The sequence below is a fragment of the Littorina saxatilis genome, linkage group LG9, assembly GCF_037325665.1.
Source record: "Littorina saxatilis isolate snail1 linkage group LG9, US_GU_Lsax_2.0, whole genome shotgun sequence".
NCBI classification, from domain to species: domain Eukaryota; kingdom Metazoa; phylum Mollusca; class Gastropoda; order Littorinimorpha; family Littorinidae; genus Littorina; species Littorina saxatilis.
Window position 1 is genome coordinate 39,339,488 of NC_090253.1, and position 25,916 is coordinate 39,365,403.

The 25,916-nt window shown below is 44.6% G+C and overlaps 3 protein-coding genes across 3 annotated transcripts in view; 1 reads left to right on the forward strand and 2 right to left on the reverse strand.

The window, feature by feature from the left end:
* The window catches only part of LOC138976024 (DNA replication ATP-dependent helicase/nuclease DNA2-like), a 39,715-nt gene extending 31,473 nt beyond the window's left edge, over positions 1-8,242 (forward strand). The window contains exons 28-32 of the mRNA XM_070348813.1: positions 17-94; positions 2,696-2,785; positions 6,434-6,628; positions 7,197-7,343; positions 7,854-8,242. Coding sequence (XP_070204914.1) covers positions 17-94; positions 2,696-2,785; positions 6,434-6,628; positions 7,197-7,343; positions 7,854-7,904 — 561 coding nt within the window. The 3' untranslated portion in view covers positions 7,905-8,242. The remainder of the gene's footprint in view (positions 1-16; positions 95-2,695; positions 2,786-6,433; positions 6,629-7,196; positions 7,344-7,853) is intronic.
* A 3,493-nt stretch (positions 8,243-11,735) lies between these two features.
* LOC138976033 (E3 ubiquitin-protein ligase TRIM7-like) lies at positions 11,736-16,658 on the reverse strand. The gene is made up of 2 exons (XM_070348826.1): positions 16,246-16,658; positions 11,736-15,018 (listed from the first exon to the last, which is right to left on the reverse strand). The coding sequence occupies exon 2, from the start codon at positions 14,968-14,970 to the stop codon at positions 12,985-12,987; it is 1,986 nt and encodes a 661-aa protein (XP_070204927.1). The 5' UTR covers positions 14,971-15,018; positions 16,246-16,658; the 3' UTR covers positions 11,736-12,984.
* A 387-nt stretch (positions 16,659-17,045) lies between these two features.
* The window catches only part of LOC138976034 (uncharacterized), an 11,985-nt gene continuing 3,114 nt past the window's right edge, over positions 17,046-25,916 (reverse strand). The window contains exons 4-8 of the mRNA XM_070348827.1: positions 25,193-25,322; positions 22,951-23,089; positions 22,241-22,368; positions 21,571-21,743; positions 17,046-19,991 (exon numbers count right to left, since the gene is read on the reverse strand). Coding sequence (XP_070204928.1) covers positions 18,947-19,991; positions 21,571-21,743; positions 22,241-22,368; positions 22,951-23,089; positions 25,193-25,322 — 1,615 coding nt within the window. The 3' untranslated portion in view covers positions 17,046-18,946. The remainder of the gene's footprint in view (positions 19,992-21,570; positions 21,744-22,240; positions 22,369-22,950; positions 23,090-25,192; positions 25,323-25,916) is intronic.

Consider the following 25,916-nt stretch of genomic DNA (forward strand, 5'->3'; position numbering starts at 1 on the left):
AATTTGTGTCCAACAGGCTAACAAGGAGGAGTGGCTGGAAAGAGCTCTGGACACACGTCTGTCCAATGCTGTGGTCTTTCTCGACACTTGCAAGGTTTGCTTTACTCCGTCATATTTGTTTTGAATGTTTGTTAGGCCTAAGAAAAAAATAGGTGTGGTTACGTTAACCCGACCTACCCTATTTTTAGGGGCCGACCCTATAACTTTTTATTACATTTGTCAAAAAAAGAAGAAGAAAAAAAAACGAGTGCAGAAAACGCAATGAAAGCGACAGCGCTCGAGTCGCACACTTATTTCCCTGTCAAGTAGGTTTAATTTGTACACATTAGAAAAAAAAGTTTTAGAAAAAAAAGTGATTGCCTACCTGCCTACCCTATTTTTTTTGGCTATGTTACCGTAACCACACCTATTTTTTGGGGGGGGCCTTATAAATTGGCTCGTTCCTAACCATGTGTGTGAGCTCACATTCTTGCGTGGGAGTCTGTGTGAGTGCCAGTGTCAGTCTGTGAGATGTTACGACTGTTCAATAATTATTGCATGTTTATGTGCATGTTTTCTGGGTGTTCTTTTGCTTTTGAGTCTTGGTGAAATGTTATGACTGGAGGATTTTCTCGTTTGCCGGGTATTTCTTTGACACTGATGCATTCTTTACCAACAACATTAGCAGTTTTATCTTTATTACTTTTACAGTCAGAATTCATGGTCATAGGCAGAGTCCACAACTAGAACAGAGGTGTAATAGACAGATTCCGGAAATATGGGTTTTGAAAGAGTGAATATTCTTGCAGTCGTTTGCTGACCACGTGTGGAGACAAGCGGCTCACTAGTGACTGGCGTATAATATCACGTTGGAAAGTTTGTCTGAAAAAACAACAAGAAAATTCACTCTTTGACAACCCATGCAAACCCGACACAGTTATGTCCGAACATCGTCTATTTTCTGGTTTAGTCCTGATTGACAAAAAGGTAAAAACTTGATGAGTGTTTTGACTGTGAGGGATAGCTCCCTGTCTCAAAACTTGTATGATGAGGTTTAGGGCTTCTAGAATTCTCAGTTTCAGCTTTGGACTTAAATGAAGGCCTAGCGCCCCTGCTAGAATACAGTACAGTGGAACCTGTCTGTGATGACCACCCAAGGGACTGACCAAGAGTGGTCGTCATAGACACAGGGAGTCGCTATCGAAAGGTGAATTATATGGAAGAAAAACTCATCTGGGATCCTTTGGGGTGGTTGTGGGCAGGTGGTCGCTTTCAACAAGCCATCCCAAGGGCAGGTATGACTGTACAGTGGAAATTCCCTTTGGGGTGGTTGTGGGCAGGTGGTCGCTTTCAACAAGCCATCCCAAGGGCAGGTATGACTGTACAGTGGAAATTCCCTTTGGGGTGGTTGTGGGCAGGTGGTCGCTTTCAACAGGCCATCCCAAGGGCAGGTATGACTGTACAGTGGAAATTCCCTTTGGGGTGGTTGTGGGCAGGTGGTCGCTTTCAACAGGCCATCCCAAGGGCAGGTATGACTGTCCAGTGGAAATTCCCTTTGGGGTGGTTGTGGGCAGGTGGTCGCTTTCAACAGGCCATCCCAAGGGCAGGTATGACTGTCCAGTGGAAATTCCCTTTGGGGTGGTTGTGGGCAGGTGGTCGCTTTCAACAGGCCATCCCAAGGGCAGGTATGACTGTCCAGTGGAAATTCCCTTTGGGGTGGTTGTGGGCAGGTGGTCGCTTTCAACAGGCCATCCCAAGGGCAGGTATGACTGTACAGTGGAAATTCCCTTTGGGGTGGTTGTGGGCAGGTGGTCGCTTTCAACAAGCCATCCCAAGGGCAGGTATGACTGTACAGTGGAAATTCCCTTTGGGGTGGTTGTGGGCAGGTGGTCGCTTTCAACAGGCCATCCCAAGGGCAGGTATGACTGTACAGTGGAAATTCCCTTTGGGGTGGTTGTGGGCAGGTGGTCGCTTTCAAGAGGCCATCCCAAGGGCAGGTATGACTGTACAGTGGAAATTCCCTTTGGGGTGGTTGTGGGCAGGTGGTCGCTTTCAACAAGCCATCCCAAGGGCAGGTATGACTGTACAGTGGAAATTCCCTTTGGGGTGGTTGTGGGCAGGTGGTCGCTTTCAACAGGCCATCCCAAGGGCAGGTATGACTGTCCAGTGGAAATTCCCTTTGGGGTGGTTGTGGGCAGGTGGTCGCTTTCAACAGGCCATCCCAAGGGCAGGTATGACTGTACAGTGGAAATTCCCTTTGGGGTGGTTGTGGGCAGGTGGTCGCTTTCAACAAGCCATCCCAAGGGCAGGTATGACTGTACAGTGAAAATTCCCTTTGGGGTGGTTGTGGGCAGGTGGTCGCTTTCAACAGGCCATCCCAAGGGCAGGTATGACTGTACAGTGGAAATTCCCTTTGGGGTGGTTGTGGGCAGGTGGTCGCTTTCAACAGGCCATCCCAAGGGCAGGTATGACTGTACAGTGGAAATTCCCTTTGGGGTGGTTGTGGGCAGGTGGTCGCTTTCAACAAGCCATCCCAAGGGCAGGTATGACTGTACAGTGGAAATTCCCCGTCAAGACCTCCCAAAACCTGCACAAATCGGGTCTTAAAAAGAAGGGAGTCTTAAAATGGGGGGAGTCTTAAATTGGGGGATCATAAAAGGGGGGGTTGGACTGTAGCAGTGATGTCTACCATGTTCTGTTTGTTGTATGCTTTCAGATTGGCGCCCCAGAGAGCAGTGATGGCAGAGGTCTGACAAATGAAGCAGAGGCCAGCTTGATCCTTGCCTTGTGTCACACTTTTGTGCAGGTATGATTTTGTGGGTTACCTCTGATACAGTGGAACCCCCTTTTAAGATCCTCTATTTAAAGACCCCCCTTTTAAGACCTTATTTTATTTTGGGGCGGGGATGTAGTTCAGTTGGTAGCGCGCTGGATTTGTATCCAGTTGGCCGCTGTCAGCGTGAGTTCGTCCCCACGTTCGGCGAGAGATTTATTTCTCAGAGTCAACTTTGTGTGCAGACTCTCCTCGGTGTCCGAACACCCCCCCGTGTGTACACGCAAGCACAAGACCAAGTGCGCACGAAAAAGATCCTGTAATCCATGTCAGAGTTCGGTGGGTTATAGAAACACAAAAATACCCAGCATGCTTCCTCCGAAAACGGCGTATGGCTGCCTAAATGGCGGGGTAAAAAACGGTCATACACGTAAAATTCCACTCATGCAAAAAACACGAGTGTACGTGGGAGTTTCAGCCCACGAACGCAGAAGAAGAAGAAAAAACAAGTCGCGTAAGGCGAAATTACTACATTTAGTCAAGCTGTGGAACTCACGGAATGAAACTGAACGCACTGCATTTTTTCACAATGACCGTAGTCCGCCGCTTGTGCAAAACGGAGTGAAACTGACGAGCCTGTTCAGCGGTTTCGCTGTGCTGCATAGCACGCTTTTCTGTACCTCTCTTCGTTTTAACTTTCTGAGCGTGTTTTTAATCCAAACATATATCTATAGGTTTTTGGAACCAGGAACCGACAAGGAATAAAATGAAATTGTTTTTAAATCGATTTCGGACATTTAATTGTTATCATAATATTCATATTTCTAATGTTAATAGCTTGATTTTAATCCAAATATTACATATTTATCTGTTTTTGGAATCAGGAAATGATGAAGAATAAGATGAACGTAAATTTGGATCGTTTTATATAAAAAGATTTTTATTACAATTGTCAAATTTTTAATGACCAAAGCCATTCATTAATATTCAAGCTGAAATGCAATACCGAAGTCCGGCCTTCATCGAAGATTGCTTTACCAAAATGTCAATCAATTTGATTGAAAAATGAGGGTGTGACAGTGCCGCCTCAACTTTTACAAAAAGCCGGATATGACGTCATCAAAGATATTCATCAAAAAAAAGAAAAAAACGTCCGGGGATATCATTCCCAGGAACTAAAATGTCAAATTTCATAAAGATCGGTCCAGTAGTTTGGTCTGAATCGCTCTACACACACACACGCACAGACAGACAGACACACACACATACACCACGAACCTCGTCTCGATTTCCCCCTCTATGTTAACCTTTTAACTACCAAGTTTATTGTTGTGTAGACTCCCTCAGCTCCCAAGTTATTTTGAGCAGAGACGGTCAAAAACGGGTATGCGTGTTTAAATTATTATTACTCAGTTTCTCTTTGTCAGATTGATAAAAAAAATTGGTATGTTATTGGATAGGGATCAAACTTCAAAGAGTATGTGTTCTTCTTCTTGGTGGTATGTATGTCGCAGTGTTATCATGATTTATCTACCTGTTGACCTGTCAATAAAGTTGAAAAATTACGCTTACTTGTTGCTCCGGTATATCATCCGTTTCGCTGTCACTTGTTGATGTTCTGCGCGTTCTTAGAATCCGGTTTCATTCTAGAATGGACCGGGTCCAGGTTGGAATTCTAACCCTGCGCAAGTACAGGGGTGCCATTCTAGAATGAAACCCTTGTTGCTGGTCCATTCTAGAATCGGCCCTGCGCAAGGTTGGAATTTGGGTCCAAGTTGGAATAGTCATTTCAGTTAGACTATCACACAGCCAAAGCCACAAATGTGGATTTTCTGTTTGTTTTTGTTTTTTGTGTGTTTGGTTGGGATTTTTTTCCGGGTTTTTTACACTTTACTCAAAGACATCGTGAATTGGGATTGTGATGTTCTGAAAGTGATTACGATTTTGAGAGACACTCAGCACTGATCGCTACGAACGGAAATTTCCGGACTGACAGTGTTTTGACGATCTCGCTTGTAACTGGATTTTCTGTTTGTTTTTGTTTATTGTGTGTTTTGGTTGGGGTTTTTTTTCGGGTTTTTTACACTTTACTCAAAGACATCGTGAATTGGGATTGTGATGTGATGTTCTGAAAGTGATTACGATTTTGAGAGACACTCAGCACTGATCGCTACGAACGGAAATTTCCGGACTGATTTAATCTTATTCATATACATGAAGAGTTTGAAACGTGGGCATATCACAGTTTGGAAGGTAGGGATTCTGATAGATTAAATAAAAACTGTCAAACTTTTAGGCATGGAATTCCCCTTTGAGAGTATTTGTTGTGGTAGTACTACTACTATGAATTGCTTTCAATGTTTTTCCCATAATATTATAAAACCAGACAAAAGTTGTTGTTGATTTCTGTTTTTGTTAATGTCAACTTTTTTTTAAACCTGTGACAACAGCTCTATAACTCACTCTGTCCTTCTGTTGGTCTGTCTGTCGGTTAGTCGGTCTGACCGTCTGTCTGTCTGTCTGTCTGTCTGTGAAAAAAATTGTCAAAAAACCAGACATTTCCGAGAGGGAGACAGCGCTGACATTGCAAGCGGCCGCAACCGGCTCTCATCACAAAAACAACTGCCCTGCAAACAATACCGCCCTGGTAGTCCCCCTTGCTATGGTCTGCCTTTGTTTATTGCGTACTCAGGAGTGTCAACTTTCTTGACATGACATGACATCGCAAGATCGCCAAAGGATTTTTTTCAGGGGTAGACAAATCAGCCCCATCTTATCAAAGGGAAGGTGCAGGTGGAGATAATTCAAGGGAAGACAACTCTGTCTTACCTACAAACATTACGGCCCCCTTTATTCAAGGGTTTCATTCTAGAATGGCACCCCTGTTCTTGCGCAGGGTTAGAATTCCAACCTGGACCCGGTCCATTCTAGAATGAAACCGGATTCTAAGTTCGCGCAGAACATCGATATTCATTGAACGATCAAAGTAGGTCAGATCAGCAGTGTTCACAGAAATGCTGATGTCGAAGCCAGAATCTTCTAATTGATGTCTATTTTCGTGGAGATAATCCAGCATAGTCATGAAATCAGGATCACTGTCATGTCGGCACCAAGCGCCCAACAAATTTGGTGAAAAAAGATCGATTGTAACTCTCACAGAGATCGAAAGCACATGGGGAAAAAACAAGGCGGAAGTGAGACAATCCCACAATGCATTTGCAACCGTCTTATTACTACTGCTCGCGCACAACAACCGCAAACAACCGAAACAGACGCTACACCGGCGAGGGGCGGTATCGGGCGGTATGGGAATGGCGGCAATGGCGGAAGACGGGCGGTATCGGGCGGTATGGTAGTTAAAAGGTTAAAATATTTAGTCAAAACTTGACTAAATATAAAAAGAGGGTTTCCATCGTTTGACAAGACATGGGTTGGAGCAGTGGCTTTGCCCACACTCTTTTTTTTCAGTGCCTCTACCTGTATGTCTTTTTCTTGAAAACAGTTGGTCACATCACTTCAATGTGACTCTAGCTGTCTGTGATTTCAGTTAAAAAACTTTGTTCTTGAAGTTGTTTAATGCTTCCATTGGTACAGATTCATATTCAGTGACCGTATGGCTCATAAAGTATTAGAGGCTAAAAGTAAATCGGTCCATAATATGGAACATTCCTGTTTTTTTAGGCAGGCATATCTGCTGGCGAAATGGGAGTGATCGCTCCCTACAGAGCTCAAGTCAAGTTACTCCAGCACAGACTGTCAGAGTGCTTTCCCCTGAAAGGCGTGGAGGTCAACACTGTGGATCAGTATCAAGGTCGCGACAAGTCCGTCATTTTCATCTCCTTCGTGCGCAGCGCTTCTTCGTCTGATTCTGTGTCGGTAGGTCTTTTTGTGGTGTATGTAAACATTGTGAATTTTCTTTAATTGAAATGAAAGTGTTTTTTTCACAACTTATGGGTATCAGTAAAACATTGGACACATGGTTCAATAAACATTCAGACCTGGGAACCCATATGATTTTGCCATATTTTGTACGCATGATTGTCTAGAATACGAGCAGTACGGTCAGTGGACAAAAAATTCCAGGACAAAAATGTCTGGACTACTTTTCTTCACAAGCGCATCCCGAAGCTGATCCAGTATTTTGATACATACAGTTTTGTCAGTAAACATTGAAAGAAGCATTTGTTTTAAACGTATTGGTAAACTTAATTAACTGTGCGACAGACGCGTGTGAAACATGTTTGAATCATGGATGTTCAAATGCTGTGTTGAGTACACTTATTTGTCTGAAAATACACTAAGTTTGCGTGAGAAAGCTCCAAGTGCAAAACAGGGGTTCCCAGGTCCAAACATTAATCATCAAGCCAAAAATGTACAGTGTTGAGTATTTTGTAAATCCTGCCTTGCCACAACTTGACTACTTCGGTGTATATTTTCGCTACAGAGAGGAGGCTTGTTGCAAGATGTTCGGCGGCTGAACGTGGCAGTGACGAGAGCGAAACACAAGCTGGTGTTGGTGGGGAACTCGGGGACATTGAGTCAGTACCAGCCTGTCAACACTCTTCTGGCCAACCTGAGGGCCAGGCAACAAGTATCCTTTGTGGGCTAGATGGGACAGACACACAAGCATATCATAATTTAATTCTTTTTTTCTTTTCTTTTTTTTCTTTTTTTGCTGCTTTGTTTTTTTCAAATTAATTTTTTTTCAATGGGGGAGGTGCAAGGAGAGTGCCTGCCATAACTTCATTCCTGGAAGAAGAAGAAAAGAAAAGGGAGATGAGAAATTGATTAATTAAAACTGGGCTCCATGGGTGTTGATACAGCACCTTTGAAGCCTGAATTCATACAATTTGTTGATTGTTTTCAAACAATGTTTCATTCATCAGCTCCCCCGAAATCGGCGTATGGCTGCCTGAATGGCGGGGCAAAAACGGTCATACACGTAAAAATCCACTCGTGCTAAAAACATTAGTGAACGTGGGAGTTTCAGCCCATGAGCGAAAAAGAAGACTTCATCAGCATTTTTCAGATTCTTATTTTTTTTACTTTTTTTTTTTAATGCAAACTGTGTGCCTGAATTTGCCCTTGACCCTTGCCCCAGATCTACGTATTACCACAGGACTTTCATCTACCTCAAGACATGGATGTGTGAAGAATCTGTACATGGTGTTAACACTCTGGAGAGTCATACACAGACCTGGGAACCCATACGATTTCGCCGTATTTTGTATGCATGATTGTCGAGAATACGATCAGTACGGTCAGGGGGGAAAAAATACAGTAAAACCTGCGAGCAAAGGACGCTCTTGGGGAGCCTTGCCACTGTCCTTTGTAGCAAGGTGTCCTTTCTTATGAATATGAATGCGCCAACATTTTTTGGGAGAAAAAAACCCCAACAGCCAAATGAATTACATGATTGTTTGTTAGTGGTACATGTAGTTTTATTGTATGTATGTGTGCATGTTTATATATAAATGCATGTTTAGTTCTTTCATTACATGTAATAAAAATAAAAACCAAAACTTGATGTTCAGAAAAACAATTGTTAATAAAAATTCCAAACTGTGCATTAGTCATACAGAAAGTGACAAAGAGAAAAAGTTCAAGGATAGTCTGCAACATGTATGTACAAAACCACAATCAGTAAGTTTATCACTGGGGTTTGCGGAAAAAGTCAGAGAGAGAGAGATTTGCAATCGGTTTCTTACGACATGAAGCAATGGGCCATTCACGGGAAGATTCTTTGATCGAGCTGTTGAAAACCACTCGAAGAGTTCTTCGTTCAACTCATCATAGGTTGTTTTTCTTCTCTTAACACATTTTGCCGTCGATCTGGCACCGGATTCCCACTGAAAGAATTTGTGTTCGATCAGCTTTTTTTTCCGCAATTCAGCTCATCAGAAACTTTTCAAACGGACAGCCCCTTGTCCAATTTCTTTATGACATCGACTCTCTCTTCTAAAGTCAAAAATTTGATGAGACGAAGACAAAGGATGAGACAAAGATGCATCACAGTACAGAAAGTAGAAACCCGAAATGCACAAAGCAAATTGTTTTTGTTTGTGAGTTCACGGCATCGACCAATGAGCGTGCACCATACAAAAATCAACTTCTTTCAAGTGCTGTCATTGGCTTACAAAATAAGCTTCTCGCGCGTTCACATCGCCAGCGAGATTGTATTTGCAGTTGAGTTCTAACCAAGATGGCGGACCAGCGTCTGCTAAAAGCTAAAAGCTGTCTGCTTCAAGGGTTTGTCCGTTGTTGACAAGTAACGAACCCAATCGGGACCAAAAAAGGGTGTCCGCGTCCGCGCCTTTGAGGTGTTCGCTCTTTTAAGGTGTTTTTGAGTGTAAAATACATCCGTCCTCACTTGAATTGTCCGTTATGCTAAGGTGTCCGCCGAAATACGGGTCCGCTAGATGCAGGTTTTACTGTGCGACGAGAAAAATTCCTACACTACTTTTCTTCACAATCCCATTCCGAAGCCGATCCAGTATTTTGGCACATGATTACGTCACTATATTAGCCGCCGTCGAAAAAATATAATCGGATCGTGTCAATCAATCAAAGCAACCAGGCAAACGAAAGTACGGTGTTTGGCGAAATCAGCTCCGAGAATAAACAAGTGAAACAAAGAAGAAAAGTGAAAAAGTTTGAAAAAAAATATCGCACACACAATTTGTAACCAACACACACATGTAGTCCCGCCCGGAATAAGCTTTTTTGGGATGATTTACGACTTTTGCACACATTTCGAGCAGACGAAAACACAACTATCGCGAGACACAAAAAACGAAATCTCGCGTGCGCGAGATCCTGATACATCCGGTGTTTCTCTGTACGCTTGTCACGACAACTTGTTGACAAACGAAGATTCGCGAAAGAAAGAGAAAAGCGCTGAGTCTTGAGTAGAGAGCTAATAAAGTACCGGTAATCACTAATCGAGCGAAATGAAAATCCGCGGCGACTTCCATTAGGTGAATGCTATTCAAGTTTAGGTAACGTTTTAGCCGCATCTTTTTATAAGCCGCAATGCGATTTTTTTTGAAAAAAAGTCGCGGCTTGTAGTCCGTCAAATACGGTACAGTTTTTGTCAGTAAAAATGGAAAAAAGCATTTGTTTTAAATGTATAGGTAAACTTAATTAACGGTGTGACGGACGCTTGAGGCATGTTTTAATCATGGATGTGCAAACGCTGTGTGGAGTACGCTCATTTTTCTGAAAATACATCAAGTTTGTTTGAGAATACTCAAAGTGCAAAACAGGGGTTCCCAGGTCTGCATACAGTGGAACCCCTCTTTTAAGACCCCCCAATTTAAGACTCCCTCCTTTTTAAGACCTTGTTTTCTCAGACTTTCTGTTCATTACCTCTGTAAAATGACCCCCATTTTAAGACTACGTATTTTGTTTCGTACCACAGAGTTTACTCTGCTTTTCTAGAATGTCATTTATTTTTTTGAATGTTTTGAACTGTTGAGCTCAGAATTAAAAATAAATAATGAGAGAGGGAAGTGTGCATGTGTGTGTAGGTGCATACACACGTGTATGTGTGTGTTTCTTAGCATGTATGTTTGCTTTGGTGCATGCAGATGTAAGCCTGTGTGTTTGTAGCAGCGTTGTATTTAAGGATGCCATAGTTTTGCATGGCGAGTGATAAAATTAATATCAATTTTTAGTGTAACTCGATTCTTGGCGATTTTGATGTTTTACTTGTAGTGCTTTTGTCTTAGTAAATCATTCTCCATGAGACATATTCTCTCAAATACGATTGACAATGCATGATTTAAACTTTTGTGCATTTTTCTATCAATACCAGGTACAAATATAAACACTTTCATAATAAAAATAATCAGTTTTGGCCTTCTCTTGAAAAGCTGTCTAGAATGAGTTACGCCAAAATTCCATGACGTCGATATGTCGTATGTTACCTGCATGTAAAGCTGTTTTGTAATATGCCATACGTCTTAAAGTCTATTCATCAAGGGCTGAACATGGAAGATTATGCATGACTTACCGGTAATTATAGCATTTCACGCAATTTGAAATCAGAGGAATGGTATCCGTAACGTAAGAAATCCTGGGATGAACAATTCATGGAAAGTATTGAAATGTAGGCATTTTTTATCTCGGATGAATGATTATGTGAAATGCACTATTAATATTTTTTCATCTGATCGCAAGGATGTCCTTTCAAATCACTGTAATGTTACTCCAACATAATTTTGTAAGGATATACAACCATGAAAAAGCACCAGAATCTAGATCATTGAAATATGCAATTCATTATTGATTGGACAAAACTTGACAAAATCGTGATATTTGATCTGTCATTTTGATTGTGAATCATGTTTCTTTCTAAATTTTTACAGTTGTGAAAATAAAACAATTTCAAATGTAATGAGCTACAATTTTCTTTTGTTTTGAGTGTGTGTGTGTGTTTTCGAGTGTGTCAACTGGATGCGGACAACAGATTAGGAAGTGTGACATGTAAAGGGTCTATGTTGGCTGGTAGGGGTGTATATATTATATTCACGTTGAGACAATACTTTAAGGATATGATAGTCATCATTAGGGTCTTTAGTTTTCTATTATGTGGATCATTCAGACCCATATTTGTTAGGTCGAACAAATCTTTCAACAAAAGTATGGGTGATAATTATACACGGGCCACATCTTGAGGATTGTGCAGAGGAAAGCATGATTCTTGGTTGATTTAGTTGTTAGCGGCCTGTACGTTCTCTCTTTGGCTCTCACTCTCGTGTCCATCCTTTTCTCTGTGATGCCGTCACACACACACACACACACACACACACAATCATGCACTCTCACACACACACATACACACACATACACACACACACACGGCACACACATGCATACACACACACGCACGCACGCACACACACAAACACTCACACAAACACACACACACATGCATACACACACACGCACGCACACACACACGTACGCACGCACACACATACATACACTCATCAACGCACGCATGTGCGCGCTCGTACACTAAAGGTAGAACTCTGAAAACTCTAGTTGATTCAAATACTATGTTTTCTATTTTTGTTCATTTTCTCTAAAACTTTGTTGTCTTTCTCATTGAACTATAATTAAGATCTGTGATATAGATCATTTCAGACCCTCCTGTACTTGAATGTTCCCCTTCATTTAAAAACAAACAAACATTATTTTTGCTCTGTACGTATTCCTCTCAAAATCGATTCAAGACAATCAGGCCTCTATGATTTTGATGGCTCTTTCAAAATTAATTCATAAACTTCTTCTTCTTCTTCTTCTGCGTTCGCGGGCTGAAACTCCCACGTACACTCGTGTTTTTTGCACGAATGGAAGTTTACGTGTATGACCGTTTTTTACCCCGCCATTTAGGCAGCCATACGCCGTTTTCGGAGGAAGCATGCTGGGTATTTTCGTGTTTATATAACCCACCGAACTCTGACATGGATTACAGGATTTTTTTCGTGCGCACTTGGTCTTGTGCTTGCGTGTACACACGGGGGGGTGTTCGGACACCGAGGAGAGTCTGCACACAAAGTTGACTCTGAGAAATAAATCTCTCGCCGAACGTGGGGACGAACTCACGCTGACAGCGGCCAACTGGATACAAATCCAGCGCGCTACCGACTGAGCTACATCCCCGCCCAATTCATAAACAAAATCTCTTCTGTACACAGAGCATCTGGGCTGTTTATGTGTGGTAGGTGAACAAGAGGAGGGGTGGTCTTATCCTATGTAAAAACTTGGCCGGACTCTGAGATGGTGAGCCGAATTGTTCTCACGGGAAGAAGGAGAGTGCCTTTGAGAAACGACACGGATTAAATAAACGTCTTCCTGGCTCTCTTTCTTCCAAAGTGAAAGTTCTGACGTCAAAAACGAAACAAAGTTCGAGAAGACGTTACACTGAATTAATGCGAAAAATGCAATGCATGTTTCCCGAGGAACTGAACATCCATTTGGAGAACATATTTCGTTTTAGTGATGAATTTAGTCATGCACGTATCAGCAGTAGAACATTTCTAATAAAGTCACCGCCAGACTGCGCATGTATTGATATCGTATGTCATTCATTATTTCTCCCTTCACTATCCTGTCAGAGGTTGTACGGTGAGGACATCACCGCCTCTGCATGCCACTCACAGTCGTCCAGCTTGGTGAATTAGCAATGTATCGGTGTCGTATGTTATTAATTAGTTCTCTCTTTTTTACTGTCCTGTCAGAGGTTGTACGGTGAGGACATCACCGCCTCTGCAGGCCACCCACAGACGTCCAGCTTGGTCCACGTTGAGGGCAGTGGGCTGGATCAGTAGTGGGCAGTCCGGCAGCAGGTAGCTCAGGAAAACCAGGTCACCGTCCTCTACGCTGATCACGTGCAGGCAGTCGTTGGCGTCGTCCGACACTATAAGCACCTGCTGGGCCCCCAGCCAGTAGAAACACACGTCTGTGGGGCGAAAGGCTGGCGACGGTGGCGTGTACGTAGCCACAGGCTCCTCCTTGTTTCGGTTGTACAGCAACACACGTCTGTTGCTGAGTTGCTGGAGGCCGTCTTCTCTGGGAGAAAGAAGTTGTTGCTGTTGTGGTTCTGTCAGGACGGCCAGGGTCTCGCTGGAAGAAGGGGAGGATTTTCCTCGAGGAGTTTTGCTCCTCATCGTAGCTGATGCTTTTCTGGTGGGTGTCTGACTCCCTTCCCTTTGGGTAGAGGCCGGTGTGTTTCTTTCTGATGGCTGGCCCGTGGGTGACGTTCTGTAGGTCACAGGGAAGTCTTTGGAAGCCACGTCGTGAGGGGGTTGAGAGTCTTCTTCGAGGACAGCAATAAGCTGCTGTGTGTCGTCCACGTCGTGCGCCAGGTGAGCCCCGACCCTGACCTTGAATTCGTCCATGGGCTTGGTCTTCCACGGGTCTTTGGAAACGACCTTCATGACCTTCATCTCGGCTTTGCCCGTCAGGTCGTTCTCCAGCCTGTAGTGCCACTGCTTGAATGACTTGTTGTAGGTCTTCACCCTCCCTGCTTCAGGAATGGGGTAGATGGCTTGGCCGTTGCCTTTGCTGATCCAGGAGACCTTGCCGATGGCGTCTTTAGCGACAACCAGGCGGGTTCCGTTCTCCTCGAACTTCTCGCCCGGAGCGTCGTGTCGCCTCCCACGCTGTGCGTACGATACGAGGACCTTGTCGTTGCCTGCAGGACACACGGAGTAGACCTCGATGTCTGTGTCCTCTCCGCAGCGAAACTTGTAGACAGCCGTCAGCTGTGAGCCGGAGTTGTCAGCGCTATCGTGGGACACGGTGCCGATGAAGTCCTTCAGACGTCTCGTCACCATGTGGCTGCTGACGTTAACCTTCAAATCCACGCGACCCACGTTTCTCCTCGGCACTGACGTCAGCGTTTCCTCCGCCAGGTGGCTCCACCTGCCGTCCTTCAGCTCCGTGGCAAGGGAGATCATATCGCAGCCAGCGCTGGAACTGATGGCTTGCTCCAGCCTCTGGTCCAAATTCCCAACCTCGTTTAGATTATTCCGCAACCGGTCCAGGTCTGCGTCCATTCCTCTCTCCAGAGGCGCAGCGAGAGCTCGCAACGAAGCTAACTCGTCGTCTCGCAGTTTGTCGGCCGCGGCGAGAACAGCAGCGTGTCTTGCCAGGACTGCAGTCTCCACGGTGTCTTTCTGCTCTTGTAGGAATTTCAGGTCACTCTTGACGCCTTCCGTGCGCAGTCTGACTTCCACCAGGGTTTTCTGCAGACGGGGCCAGTCCAGCACCAGCTCTTTCCGCTTGCGTTCCGCCACCACCTGCATGTCTTCCGTCTCGTGTTGCTCGTGCTTGGTCAGCTTGCAGTTGATGCAGATGGCCAGGTCACAGCGTACACAGAAGAACTCCAGCTCCTTCTGGCTGTGGGTGGGACATGTCTTCCCGTTCCTCGCCCTCTCCAGGTCTTCAGCGCTGAAGTAGAAGTTGCTCTGGAGGGCGGGGACCCCTTCAGGGGGAAGAGGGGTGGCTTTGCGACACTGGGGGCAAGGGAAGACGTTGCCATGACTACGTTCCGCCACACCGCGAATGCAGCGTGCGCAGAAAGTGTGGTGGCAGGGAAGAAACTTGGGGTCTCGGTAAACCTCGAGGCACACTGCGCATGTCATGTTGGACTTGCCGGTTGTGGATTCGGCATCCGGGGTCTCTTTCCCGCCGCTGCTGCTTGCCATGGCGGTTTATGCGGAACAACAGCTGTCCTGGATGGTTATTCTCAGGGCCTAAAATTCAAACGTTCGGTATCACAGTGAAGTCATTTTCAAGATTAGTATCTAAAATTAACTCTAAGAGGCATAGAAACGTCCGCTGAACTCGAAGTCCGATTAGGTTTAGAGAGGGCATCAAATTGTGCGCCAGTGTAAAACACACATTTTCACCAGAAACTTTTACCACGACGTGACAGTTTCTGCTGATTGTCCGTGCATTTGCTGTGAGGCGAGTGTGGTATAGGGTGACCTCCGAAAATGCCACCTATGAAAAAAAATCGAATAACTTCTTCGACTCAACAGTACTGAGGAGGTTTGACATTGAGCGGTAGCCACACTCGCCCAATTTGACCCAACAGATTGGCTGTGATTGATTTCTTCGATGATCTTGGGTGTTCTCGTATACTTGGACCTTCAGATATTCCAAAAGGTGACAGTTTGGAAGGTTTAAATAGGATGAGAGTGGGCACTGCTTAATGTCGAACCTCCTACTGTTGAGTCGATCGACGAATTTGGATTTTTTTTTTCGAAAGAGCACAAAAGTCAGACCCGTTCTTCTACTTATTTGAAACTTGGTGGTATGATTGCGCATAAGCTGAAGTTTAAGTACACCAAGAACGAAGTCTTGCACTCAACATATGTAGACGTTATTAGAATTTTCATGGGTTGCATTTGTTGGGTCACCTTGTACACAGTTGCAATCACTTCGAGCTTCCGCTGTTTGGTGATTGGTCAGTGTGTGGAGGTAGGCTTTCCAACACTCAACAATACATAGAGATGAGACCCTTTTTCTTTTATTAACTTTTTTCTCGACAGATGACACATTTTCTTATTCGGCCAGGTATACGAATTTCGAAACTGACCACTGAACTAAAAGATAAATATCAGAACATAAACTTATTTTCCCTGCCTGTCTATGACCATTGCAGTGATACACGGTTTAGTACGCCTATAAGTGTGTGTGTGTGTGTGTGTGTGCATGTGTGTGTTTGTGTGTGTGTGTGTGGAGAGGTGAACGTAGCATTCATTAAAACGGACGAGCACTCCGAGTCTTTCTGATCAGTTTTTACATTACATTTCAAGTCCAGATTCCTCGCAAGGTCTGCGTCTCGTGAGGTTAGTTGGACGTTCTACTTCAAACCAAAGTTATTTCAATGTCTGTATTGCCAGGAAATGTGATCTGGAAACGAACTGTAGGCCCAAGCAAAATAATTCACGAAATCTTTAAAATTATCAACTTACTGTGTTTTCTCAAGTTCGCAATGTTAGTCGCCTCAGAGCGTACACGTGTTCCTCTTCACTGCCAGTCGTCATACACCGCTGTGGAAATGTTTGCCGGATTGTTGTACAAGTACTCTTGAACGCACAACGAGGAAAGCCCATGCTTAGATTCTTCATGATATCTATGAAAGGGACTTACGCCGTCATATTCTCATATTCCTGTTGAATCGCGAAGACTATTTATCAGTACCATACAAATATTTCCCTTTGAATATATTTTCCTGGACTAAAAAGGCACTATTCAAAACAGGCAGGACGAAGTCGATACAAGATAGAAGCGATAATGTAAACACAGAGGGCAGTGTTAAATCATGCCGCTTCTGCAATGTAAGAAAGGGAGGTGTTCGGTTTGAACGCTTACTTGTGTGTACAGAACATGCATTTGTGAAAAAAAGCTGTTCGCAAATGATCGGACTTGTGAAGTTTCTCTCACTGTCACATTAGACTGATTTTGAGAAGGGCAAAGAGGGGAGAGAGAGAGAGAGAAAGAGAGAAAGAGAAAAGAGAGGGAAAAGAGAGAGAAAGAGAGAGAGACACACACACACACTCACACACATACACGAAACCTGTTGCATGGGAGGTCGGACATAACACAGAAACGCACGCACTGAGACACTCATGCATGCATGTACTCACGCTAACACACACAAACACACACACTGCAAATCCCACACATCAGTGTAGGTTTACACACACGAAGTATCGTTCACAAGCCAACAAATGCTGTCAAATGCATTCTTTCAGCAAGTTTTTTTTGTGTGTGCCCAACTCGGACATTATCCCGCAGATCAAGATAAGAAAACATCAAAACCAACGCAGGCATAGTCACAATATGTTTAGCTGTATATTTAAGTAATAAATACCGGACTTATTATATTACCTGAAGATAAATGATAACAAATAAAAGAATCCAAAGCACAACCATACACACACACGCGCCCACACCCACACAGGCCACACACACACGCACAGACCACACACACACCACTAATACACACACTCACACACACACACACTCACACACAGACCACACACGCACTATTCATCAAGGAACATTCAAGAAGGCGTGTGCACTGGGTTCACTTTCATTCATTCAGTTAAAATCTAGGCAAAGTATGAGACAGACAAAATATCACTTTAACATGGAAAAAATATCACAGATGTACAGGTTTACTAAATATCAATGCCTAAAAGGGTGGTAATGACTGAAATATGACACTTATACAGTTACAAGTTCTTCTTGTTGTTTGTAGGCCTAACTGTCATGTTTCTGGTGCCTGTGGTCGAATATTGCTCGCGACAAGAACTTTCAGACGCTTTACATGTCTCGCACTGTTACATACATTTTGGAAGGACCCACCCCCCCTTCCCCCTAAAAAAACCAAAAAAACAAATCACACACACCAAAAACAACAAAAACATCAGCAAACAACCAACCAAACTAACATCCAAACAACCAACCAAACAAAAAATCAATCATACAAATAACCAACCAAACAAGTCATGCCAAAGACTGATGAAAGCAAAAGGCACACATGACTGTTCTTCACTTTCGTGACAGCTCAGCGGTTTATATTCGAGCGTGTGAAGTGTCAATATTGAGATGGGTGTGTAGGCATGGTAGAAACCAAACACGAAGTGGACCAAAATGTCGAGGCACAAACAGTCGATGATAATTATTAGGTCGAGACTCGACATAACGTCGAGAATGACAAAAAGTCGACAATAAAAGTTCGAGGTGACATTAGGTCCAGTTTCCCTTCCGCATCCACACCGCTCTCAAGGATTTTTCAGGAAGGCACAGAATACCGGAGTGCACGCCACTGCTGAACAGTTTAACGTTTCCCGTTTTTTTCTTCATAAAAACCCCCCAACTATGGTCCATAAGGATTTCGTAACATCAGTGAACAGCATCATTATGCCTCCATGATACCGTTCACCAGGAAGGCAGAGTGGCGTCTTGCGTGTGGCAAGTAGCCAACAAATAAACTTCCCAGGCAAAGACACAAGGCAAAGAAAAACTGCCCATGCATGTTCCTTGGGTGTCAACCAACAATTATATTTGAAGAAAGGCAGAGAGTACAGGGTTGATCAATATTGCTGAAAAGCAAGTGTTGTAATGATGCCATTTTCCGCCCATTTCTAAACAACTTATCCGATTTCATCGCACTACTGGATGGAGTACGTCCTTTCCCCTGATGTCACTCATCAAACCATGGACAAGACAGAGAGTGCACATTTGACAACACTGCTAGTGCTATGCTACTGCACGTTATGCCGGTATGCTACTGCACGTTATGCCGGTATGCTACTGCACGTTATGCCGGTATGCTACTGCACGTTATGCCGGTATGCTACTGCACGTTATGCCGGTATGCTACTGCACGTTATGCCGGTTGGCATGTAGGGCAGCAACGAAGGACCTCCACTCCTGTCTGTTCTGGGCGAGTCTCTGGATGGTACCCCACGTTTGGTTAAGGGCCTTCAATTCTCCCTCCACCGTGCAGAGGGACTCTGACTCTCAACATTGCTACATCCTCTTATGTGCCTCCAAGAAAAAAATGGTCAGGACAAAGTTGCACAACACTTCTAAACCGCACAGTGTTTGCTTGACGTCATTCGCTAACCAATCCACACAAAAACGGACCAGTATTTCACAGCACTACTGAATGGTGAAAGTTCTCTTGCTGGCGCTCCTCAACCTCCGGACGTTTCTCTTGGTGGGGTTGGCGGCGATCCTGAGAGCGATCTGCACTTGAGCCAGCCACGGCTTCTCTTTGAACGTGTTGGCAACGGACAGAGACTTGATGGCGCGTTCACGTGGCGTGGTGCCCGCCCCCAGCGAGTGTTTGCTCCAGTTCTGGATCGTGGGGTCCACCATGACATCCTCTCTCTTGCCGTTGTAGTAGAAGAAGGGTCTCCGATCCTGCTCCGTGGAGATAAGAGGTAGAGGTATCGCGCCTTCGCTGGCTTTGGCTTTGGACAGCAGTAGAGCCGACGTCACCTTACCCTGTCGCTTATTCTTTTTCTTCTTGGACTTGGCACCGCCGTCGGTCGCGTCATCCACTTTTGACGTCAGGGCGCCCGTGGCGTCAGTAACCCGGCCGGTAGTGAGCAGTGTGTCCCTTCTGGGTAGGGGTAGGTTGGTGCCGCCGCCGCCGGGTGGTGGAGGTGCCTCTTCTCCCGTAGCGGTAGACGCTGTGTCGATCGACTCCGCACCGAAACTGCTGCGGACTCTATTCGTTGTTGCATCCGTCTGGCTTTCCAGTTCTACCGCCGCTGTCTTGACGCCGCGCTCCGTTCTGTCTGTGTTAGGCAGGTTCGGGCTGGGGACCTTACCACCCGGAGGAGGCGCTAGCGGTTGCTGCTGACTCTGCGCGGCAGGGAGAGGGGGCTGTGGCTGACCGGCCCCTCCGGCCATGAAGTAGGCTTGACCGCGCGTCTTGACCAGCTTGGACATCATGCTGTTTCGGTCCTCGCGTTTCTCTCCTCCCCCATGCGGCGCTGGCAGGTGCACGGCCTGCGCGGCGGGTGGAGCGTCCTTGGTGACGTCAGAAGAAGTGACGCCGACCTGGGATATAGACACGCGGCGCTGACGTAGTTTCTGCATGATGGGCGGCAGGCGGACCGTGTCTTCCCCCTCGTTGGCGTTGGCTTTGGGAGGTTCTGGTGTCCGCTGAGTCCTCGCGTCTGATATCGCTTGTGACCTGTCGGGACCCAACACAAAATCCAGAGATTGAATATCTAAAAAACAAAACAAACAAAAAACAGAAGGAAAGGATAAAAGTTGCTTGTTCATTTCATGAAAGTCGCTTGTTCATTTCACTGCTTGTTTTTTTCTCATGTGCCAGGAGATTGGTTACCGTTCCGCATAACTCTCACTTACTCTATTGCACATGTCGTGTTGATTTAGATCGCTAACTTCCCTTTGTTTGTTTCTCAGATCTAAAAATAGCACTCTTCTTTGATTGTTGACGATTCTCAAAGTTTGAATAATTTCATCTGTAGCAGGTTAAAAAAGAAAAGAGAAAAACAAGTATGAATCAAAATCGGCGAAATGTAAAAAAGGATTACAGAACAAAAAGAAAAAAGAAAAATACAGCACAATGGTGAAGATGAGCGAAGCGGAGGTCATCAAATAAAACAGGAGAGAGGTGGAAATAGAAGAACATAATTTAACAGAGGTTCTACCGGCACGGTTGGCCTATTGGTAAGGCGTCCGCCCCGTGATCGGGAGGTCGTGGGTTCGAACCCCGGCCGGGTCATACCTAAGACTTTAAAATTGGCAATCTAGTGGCTGCTCCGCCTGGCGTTTGGCATTATGGGGTTAGTGCTAGGACTGGTTGGTCCGGTGTCAGAATAATGTGACTGGGTGAGACATGAAGCAGGGCCGGACCCAGGGGGGGGTTCCAGGGGTTCCGGAACCCTACCCCTGGAAAAAGCATGTACCTTGCTTTGACTTTTACTAGTTTTAGCACCAAAACAATGCTGCTCTTAACCCTCAAAACAAGGCCCAGAATGCACCAGATTGCACAGATTTTAACCGTTTTTCAAAAATTTTCCGGGGGAGCATGCCCCCGGATCCCCCTAGTTCGCGCGCCTGCTTTGCAGGCGCGCGCTTGTGGCTTCGCCACTTCGCTGATTTGCCCCCCCCCTCCCAAAAGGAGGAACCCCCCCCTTACAACTCATTTGGTCCGGCCCTGTGAAGCCTGTGCTGCGACTTCTGTCTTGTGTGTGGCGCACGTTATATGTCAAAGCAGCACCGCCCTGCTATGGCCCTTCGTGGTCGGCTGGGCGTTAAGCAAACAAACAAACAAACAAACAGAGGTTCTGGTGTTGGTTCTTGTTTATATTGGCCCATTCGACCTATTTGGCTACAGCGGAAACGATAAGACAGAGGGAAAGAGTGTATATATATGCGATAGCTATAAGATGGATAGGGACGAAATAGGCGAGGGAAAGCAATGACGGACAGAAGGGAAAGAAAGCTGGGAAACAAAAGACAACTATTTCAGGGTTTGACAGATGGACAAAGAAAAAAGTAATTTATACCAAAAAAAAGTATACAGAAAGAAAAAAAATCGTGATACGCAACCATTGCAAAGTAAAAGAGCAAAGATTCAAACAGTTAAACAGGGTTTTTTTCTCAACAAAAATCAAAGAAAATGCAAACAGTTAGTGAATCAATACGCGCAAATATCGATACACTACCAGTAAATTTGATAGAAAGAAAAACAAGTCAAACACAAACAATAGTTTAATGAGCAGCCGTTAAACCACCCTCACCGTGCCGTCAAAGCATCTGCTGCGAGGTTACCCCTGGAACCGGCCTTGGCCATACGACCCCACTTGCCGACCTTGACCTTGTCCCCCATGGACTTGAGACTCTCCACGGCGTTCACGTGCTTAAAGTAGGACTCCGGATCGGACGTGCTGCCCGCGGTATCCGCCACGCTCATCTGGGGACACAAACAGTGGTTATTAACTACGAAGTGTTGTGTCCCATTATTACATTTCTTTGTTGTTGTTAATTTTATTGATTTCTTTTCTCAAATTCATGTAACCCTAGGGTTTACTGAAATCAATGTTTCCTTCCCTTGCTTTGGAAGGTATCTTTAATGACTTACTCTAAAAGGTTCGTCAAGATATAAAGTCTGAGTTAGCGAGAACATTTGTAACTAACTTTGGAGATGTTTGTTTCGGTGACTGTGTGACTGTGTGTGTGTGAGTGTGTGTGTGTGTGTGTGTGTGTGTGTGTGTGTGTGTGTGTGTGTGTGTGTGTGTTGGCATGCATGTATGTGAGCAGGCGCGTGCTTGCGTATCTGTATGTGCGTGCGTGCGTGTGGATGCGTGTGCGCGTGTATGTGTGTGTGTCGGCATGCATGTGTGAGAGCACGCGCGTGCTTGCGTATCTGTGTGTGCGTGCGTGCGTGTGCGCGCGTGTGTTTTGCCCTACCTGGGGTATAGATTGCCTTGTGGCTAGTTTTTTCTTTTCCCTGTCTCGCTGCATATTGGCCTTGGACTTGCCGGTCATGATGCTGTTGGAAAAGCCGTCCACTGTCACCCCGAACCCCACCAGAGGGCCTGCACATCAACACACACAATGTAGACTTTGCATTTCTATCATTGCTCTGTAGTGGATGGCATCATAATATGTGTACCCACAAACGCAGGCGTACAGACATACACATATAAAAAAAACGCACGCACGCACGCACTCACACATGTGCGTATGCACACGCGAACACGCACGCATGCACACAAACTACACATACACACACACACACACACAAACAAACATACAGACAAACACACACACAGACAGACGCGCACACATACACACACACCCAACACACACACACACACACACACATACAAACGCACGCACGCGCGCGCACACACACACACACAGGTGCGCACACACATACACACACACACACACACACACACACACACACACACGTGCTGTCGGGGAAGCATACGTCATGTTTTGTTGTTGTTGGTTTTCCGTCGGGGAAGTATACGTCATTAATTTCCAGTTATGTCGGCGAAGCATACGTCATCATTTTCAAGTGATGACGGTGAAATAAACATTGCATAACTTTTCAATGCTGATGGGGACGCATCTACGTAAAGAATCACACTTCAGCTTGAAATTGCACTTACCAATCTGAAACGGGCGACGTTTGAGCGAGGACTTGAAAGGACCATACTTCATGAAGGCTCGCTCTTTGGCGCGATCGCACCACCGACGTAAATGAGTGTACGTCCCTATATGCAGCGCAAACGTTTTCGTGATGTTAATCTGAAACAGTAGACGACATTATTCATTTGACTGTGTACGGTGTGTGTGTTGTGTGTGTGTGTGTGTGTGTGTGTGTTTGTGTGTGTGTGTGTGTGTGTGTGTGTGTGTCTGTATGCGTAGTGTGAGTTTGTGTGTGTGTGTGTGTGGGAGAGAGAAAGACTCAGAGCAGAGAGACTCAGGGAGAGAGAGAGAGAGTTATCCGTATCTACTGTTCAGGGGACGTTACTGCATATATCAAATGTAGTTTTTACAGAAAGTGAAACTCGGTCGCCGTTCTTGAAAAAAATCATGCGACGATACATATAATTTCTGATGACAGCCGGTCCCAGTCCATCCCGAACCCTCTTTCAGGCCATAGAGAATCTGAGAAAGGTAGGACTTTTAACAAGAAGGCTTTTCAAAATGGAGGGAAATTTTCAGACTTCATGAACAGAAAACATTTCTTCGAAATCGAAAAAACTCTTTGCAAACAGTTGTTTTAAAATAGGATTTTTCTGTAATTTGAAAGTAACCTAAATGTTGAATTTTCTCTTGCACAGTGTTCCTTAGCAGCCGATTGTGTTTAATGTTGTCCAAAATGGCACTTTATATTATTAACCCATAAAAGTACTTCAATGTAAAAAAACCAATGTGATACCTAAATGTGGCAATGATGTAGGGGAAGGGCCCCTAATATGGACCACTTTTTGTTTTATGCTGATAACTAGCTTGTTTTCTTGCGAAGAAGTTTCATTTTGTGTTTGGTAGTCCTTCTCTCTTAGGTTAACCGTTAGGCCTAATTAGAGTGAAATAGCTTTGATAGACATTCTGCAAAAATTAAATACAGAAAAAATACCAAATGGTCCATATTAGGAGCCTGGGCGCCTAATATGGACCAGTGAAGCGGCCTTCACGAATCACTGTAAAAAGCCCTCTATACTTCAAAATAACATGTTACAACTTAGTGTGTAAGTCAGACTAATTCAAATATGCTTTAGATTTATCTGTTTCGGGTTGATGAGAGCATTATTTGAAGTACACCAGCAAACTGAAGAAGCTTATCAAAAACAGAGTGAAAATAAGTGAAATTATCAACTTCCACAAAAAAAGACTATTTGTTATTTTTTTTGAAATCTCGAGGGCTAGTTATTTTCAGCAAGCTTCTTAATGAATTAGTTAAAATTGCCTTTAGCTTTTATTTTCTTCGATTTGTTGAAGTTGGTCCATATTTGTTTTTTACTACCTATTTTATTCATGTTTTTTATTACTTAGTTAGTGGAAGAATCTTATGTGTGATGGTGTATGCTTTTAATTAAGCGTTGTTGACTATGAATGTAGATGTAAATGCTTGTATAACTGTGTTTTAATTTTAAATGTGTCAAGCGCAAAGAGCATAATTGTAAAGTTATGATGTTGCGCTATATAAATGCTCATTTATTATTATTATTATTATTATTAGGGGACTCACACATACTTTGAGGTTTTGCTAATATTTTTTCTTTGCAGGAAAAACTCGGGGTAAACACTGCTATAATGTAACAAATACGGTCTTAGCTGTCATATATAGCCTTTTTTGTGTGATAAAAGCTTTGACTGTGGACAGAAACGAGTCCGTTTTAGACGGCAAATTTAGAGTGAACGCTGCCAAAAGTGAAAAAAACCGAAAAAGTATAACGGTTTTGGGGTTTGTATTTCTGCAACAGTTTTGACATGTGCAACTTATCCAGAGAGGGTGAATAAAGCGAATGAAATTGTTTTGAGCGCTCTAGCGCCGTTAGTTTGTCAGAACAGAAGGTGGTCCATATTAGGAGCCGGTCCATATTAGGAGCCCTTCCCCAACAAGAATAGTATCCCGAATTCAGGGAAGCTATTGCAAGGCCAACCAAACATTGCAGACAGACGGAGCCGTGGCAAAGTGTTCAAAATTAGCTAAGTTACTTAGGGGTGAAAAGCGATACATTTTCGGCTTTGAATTTAAATTCATTCCGTTAACCTTATTTCATGTTCAAGGGCCACTACTTCGTGGCGGACAGACGGCGGGTCGCACAGAGTTAATTTAAGACACTATTCCTTGCAAGATCAACCTAAAAAAATCTCTGTTAAAAAATACCCACAAACACCTACCTTTGACCACTGTTTTGTCAAAAGGAAGGACGCGCAGTTCTTGACCTTCTTACGAAGAGCGATATTCAAGGGAGCTAAATCGTCGCCGTCCTTGGCCGTAACGACTGTAATGTCGTGGTTGACGAACAATCTGAAACAAAAAATATAGAATTAATGTAGAATAAAGAACCGATGTTGAATAGCTGGCTCATCTTCTGTGAATCCTCTGAAATTGAAGGGGTGGGATGGAGGGAACAGCGATATGGTACTTCCTGCTGTCTATGTGACCCCCCCCCCTCTCTCTCTCTCTCCCAACTCTCTCTCTCTCTCTTTTTTCCCCCTATCTCTCTCTCACTCTCTCTCTCTCTCTCTCACTCTTTCTCTCACTCTCTCTCACTCTCTCTCTCTCTCTTTCTCCCCCTCTCCCCCATCTCTCTCTCTCTCCCTCCTCTCTCTCTCCCCTCCCTCTCTCTCCACCCTCTATTTCTCTCCCCGTCTCTCTGTCTCTCGGCCTCTCTCACTCTTACACACACACACACACCCACCCACACACACACACACACACACACACACGGTCTTACCTTAGTACCCCAAGCTTCCCCATCTCCAGGCCTTTCTGCTGTCGATGTGACCCCCCCCCCCCCCTACTCAATGAAGGAAAGCCTTTATATCTATAACTGTGTACTTTTCTCTCTCCCTCCCCCTCTCCCACTCCCTCCCCCCTCTCTCTCTACCCACCACCCCC

Excerpts from the sequence above, each read along its gene's own strand:
- LOC138976033 (XM_070348826.1), bottom strand. The coding sequence starts at position 14,970 with ATGGCAAGCAGCAGCGGCGGGAAAGAGACCCCGGATGCCGAATCCACA.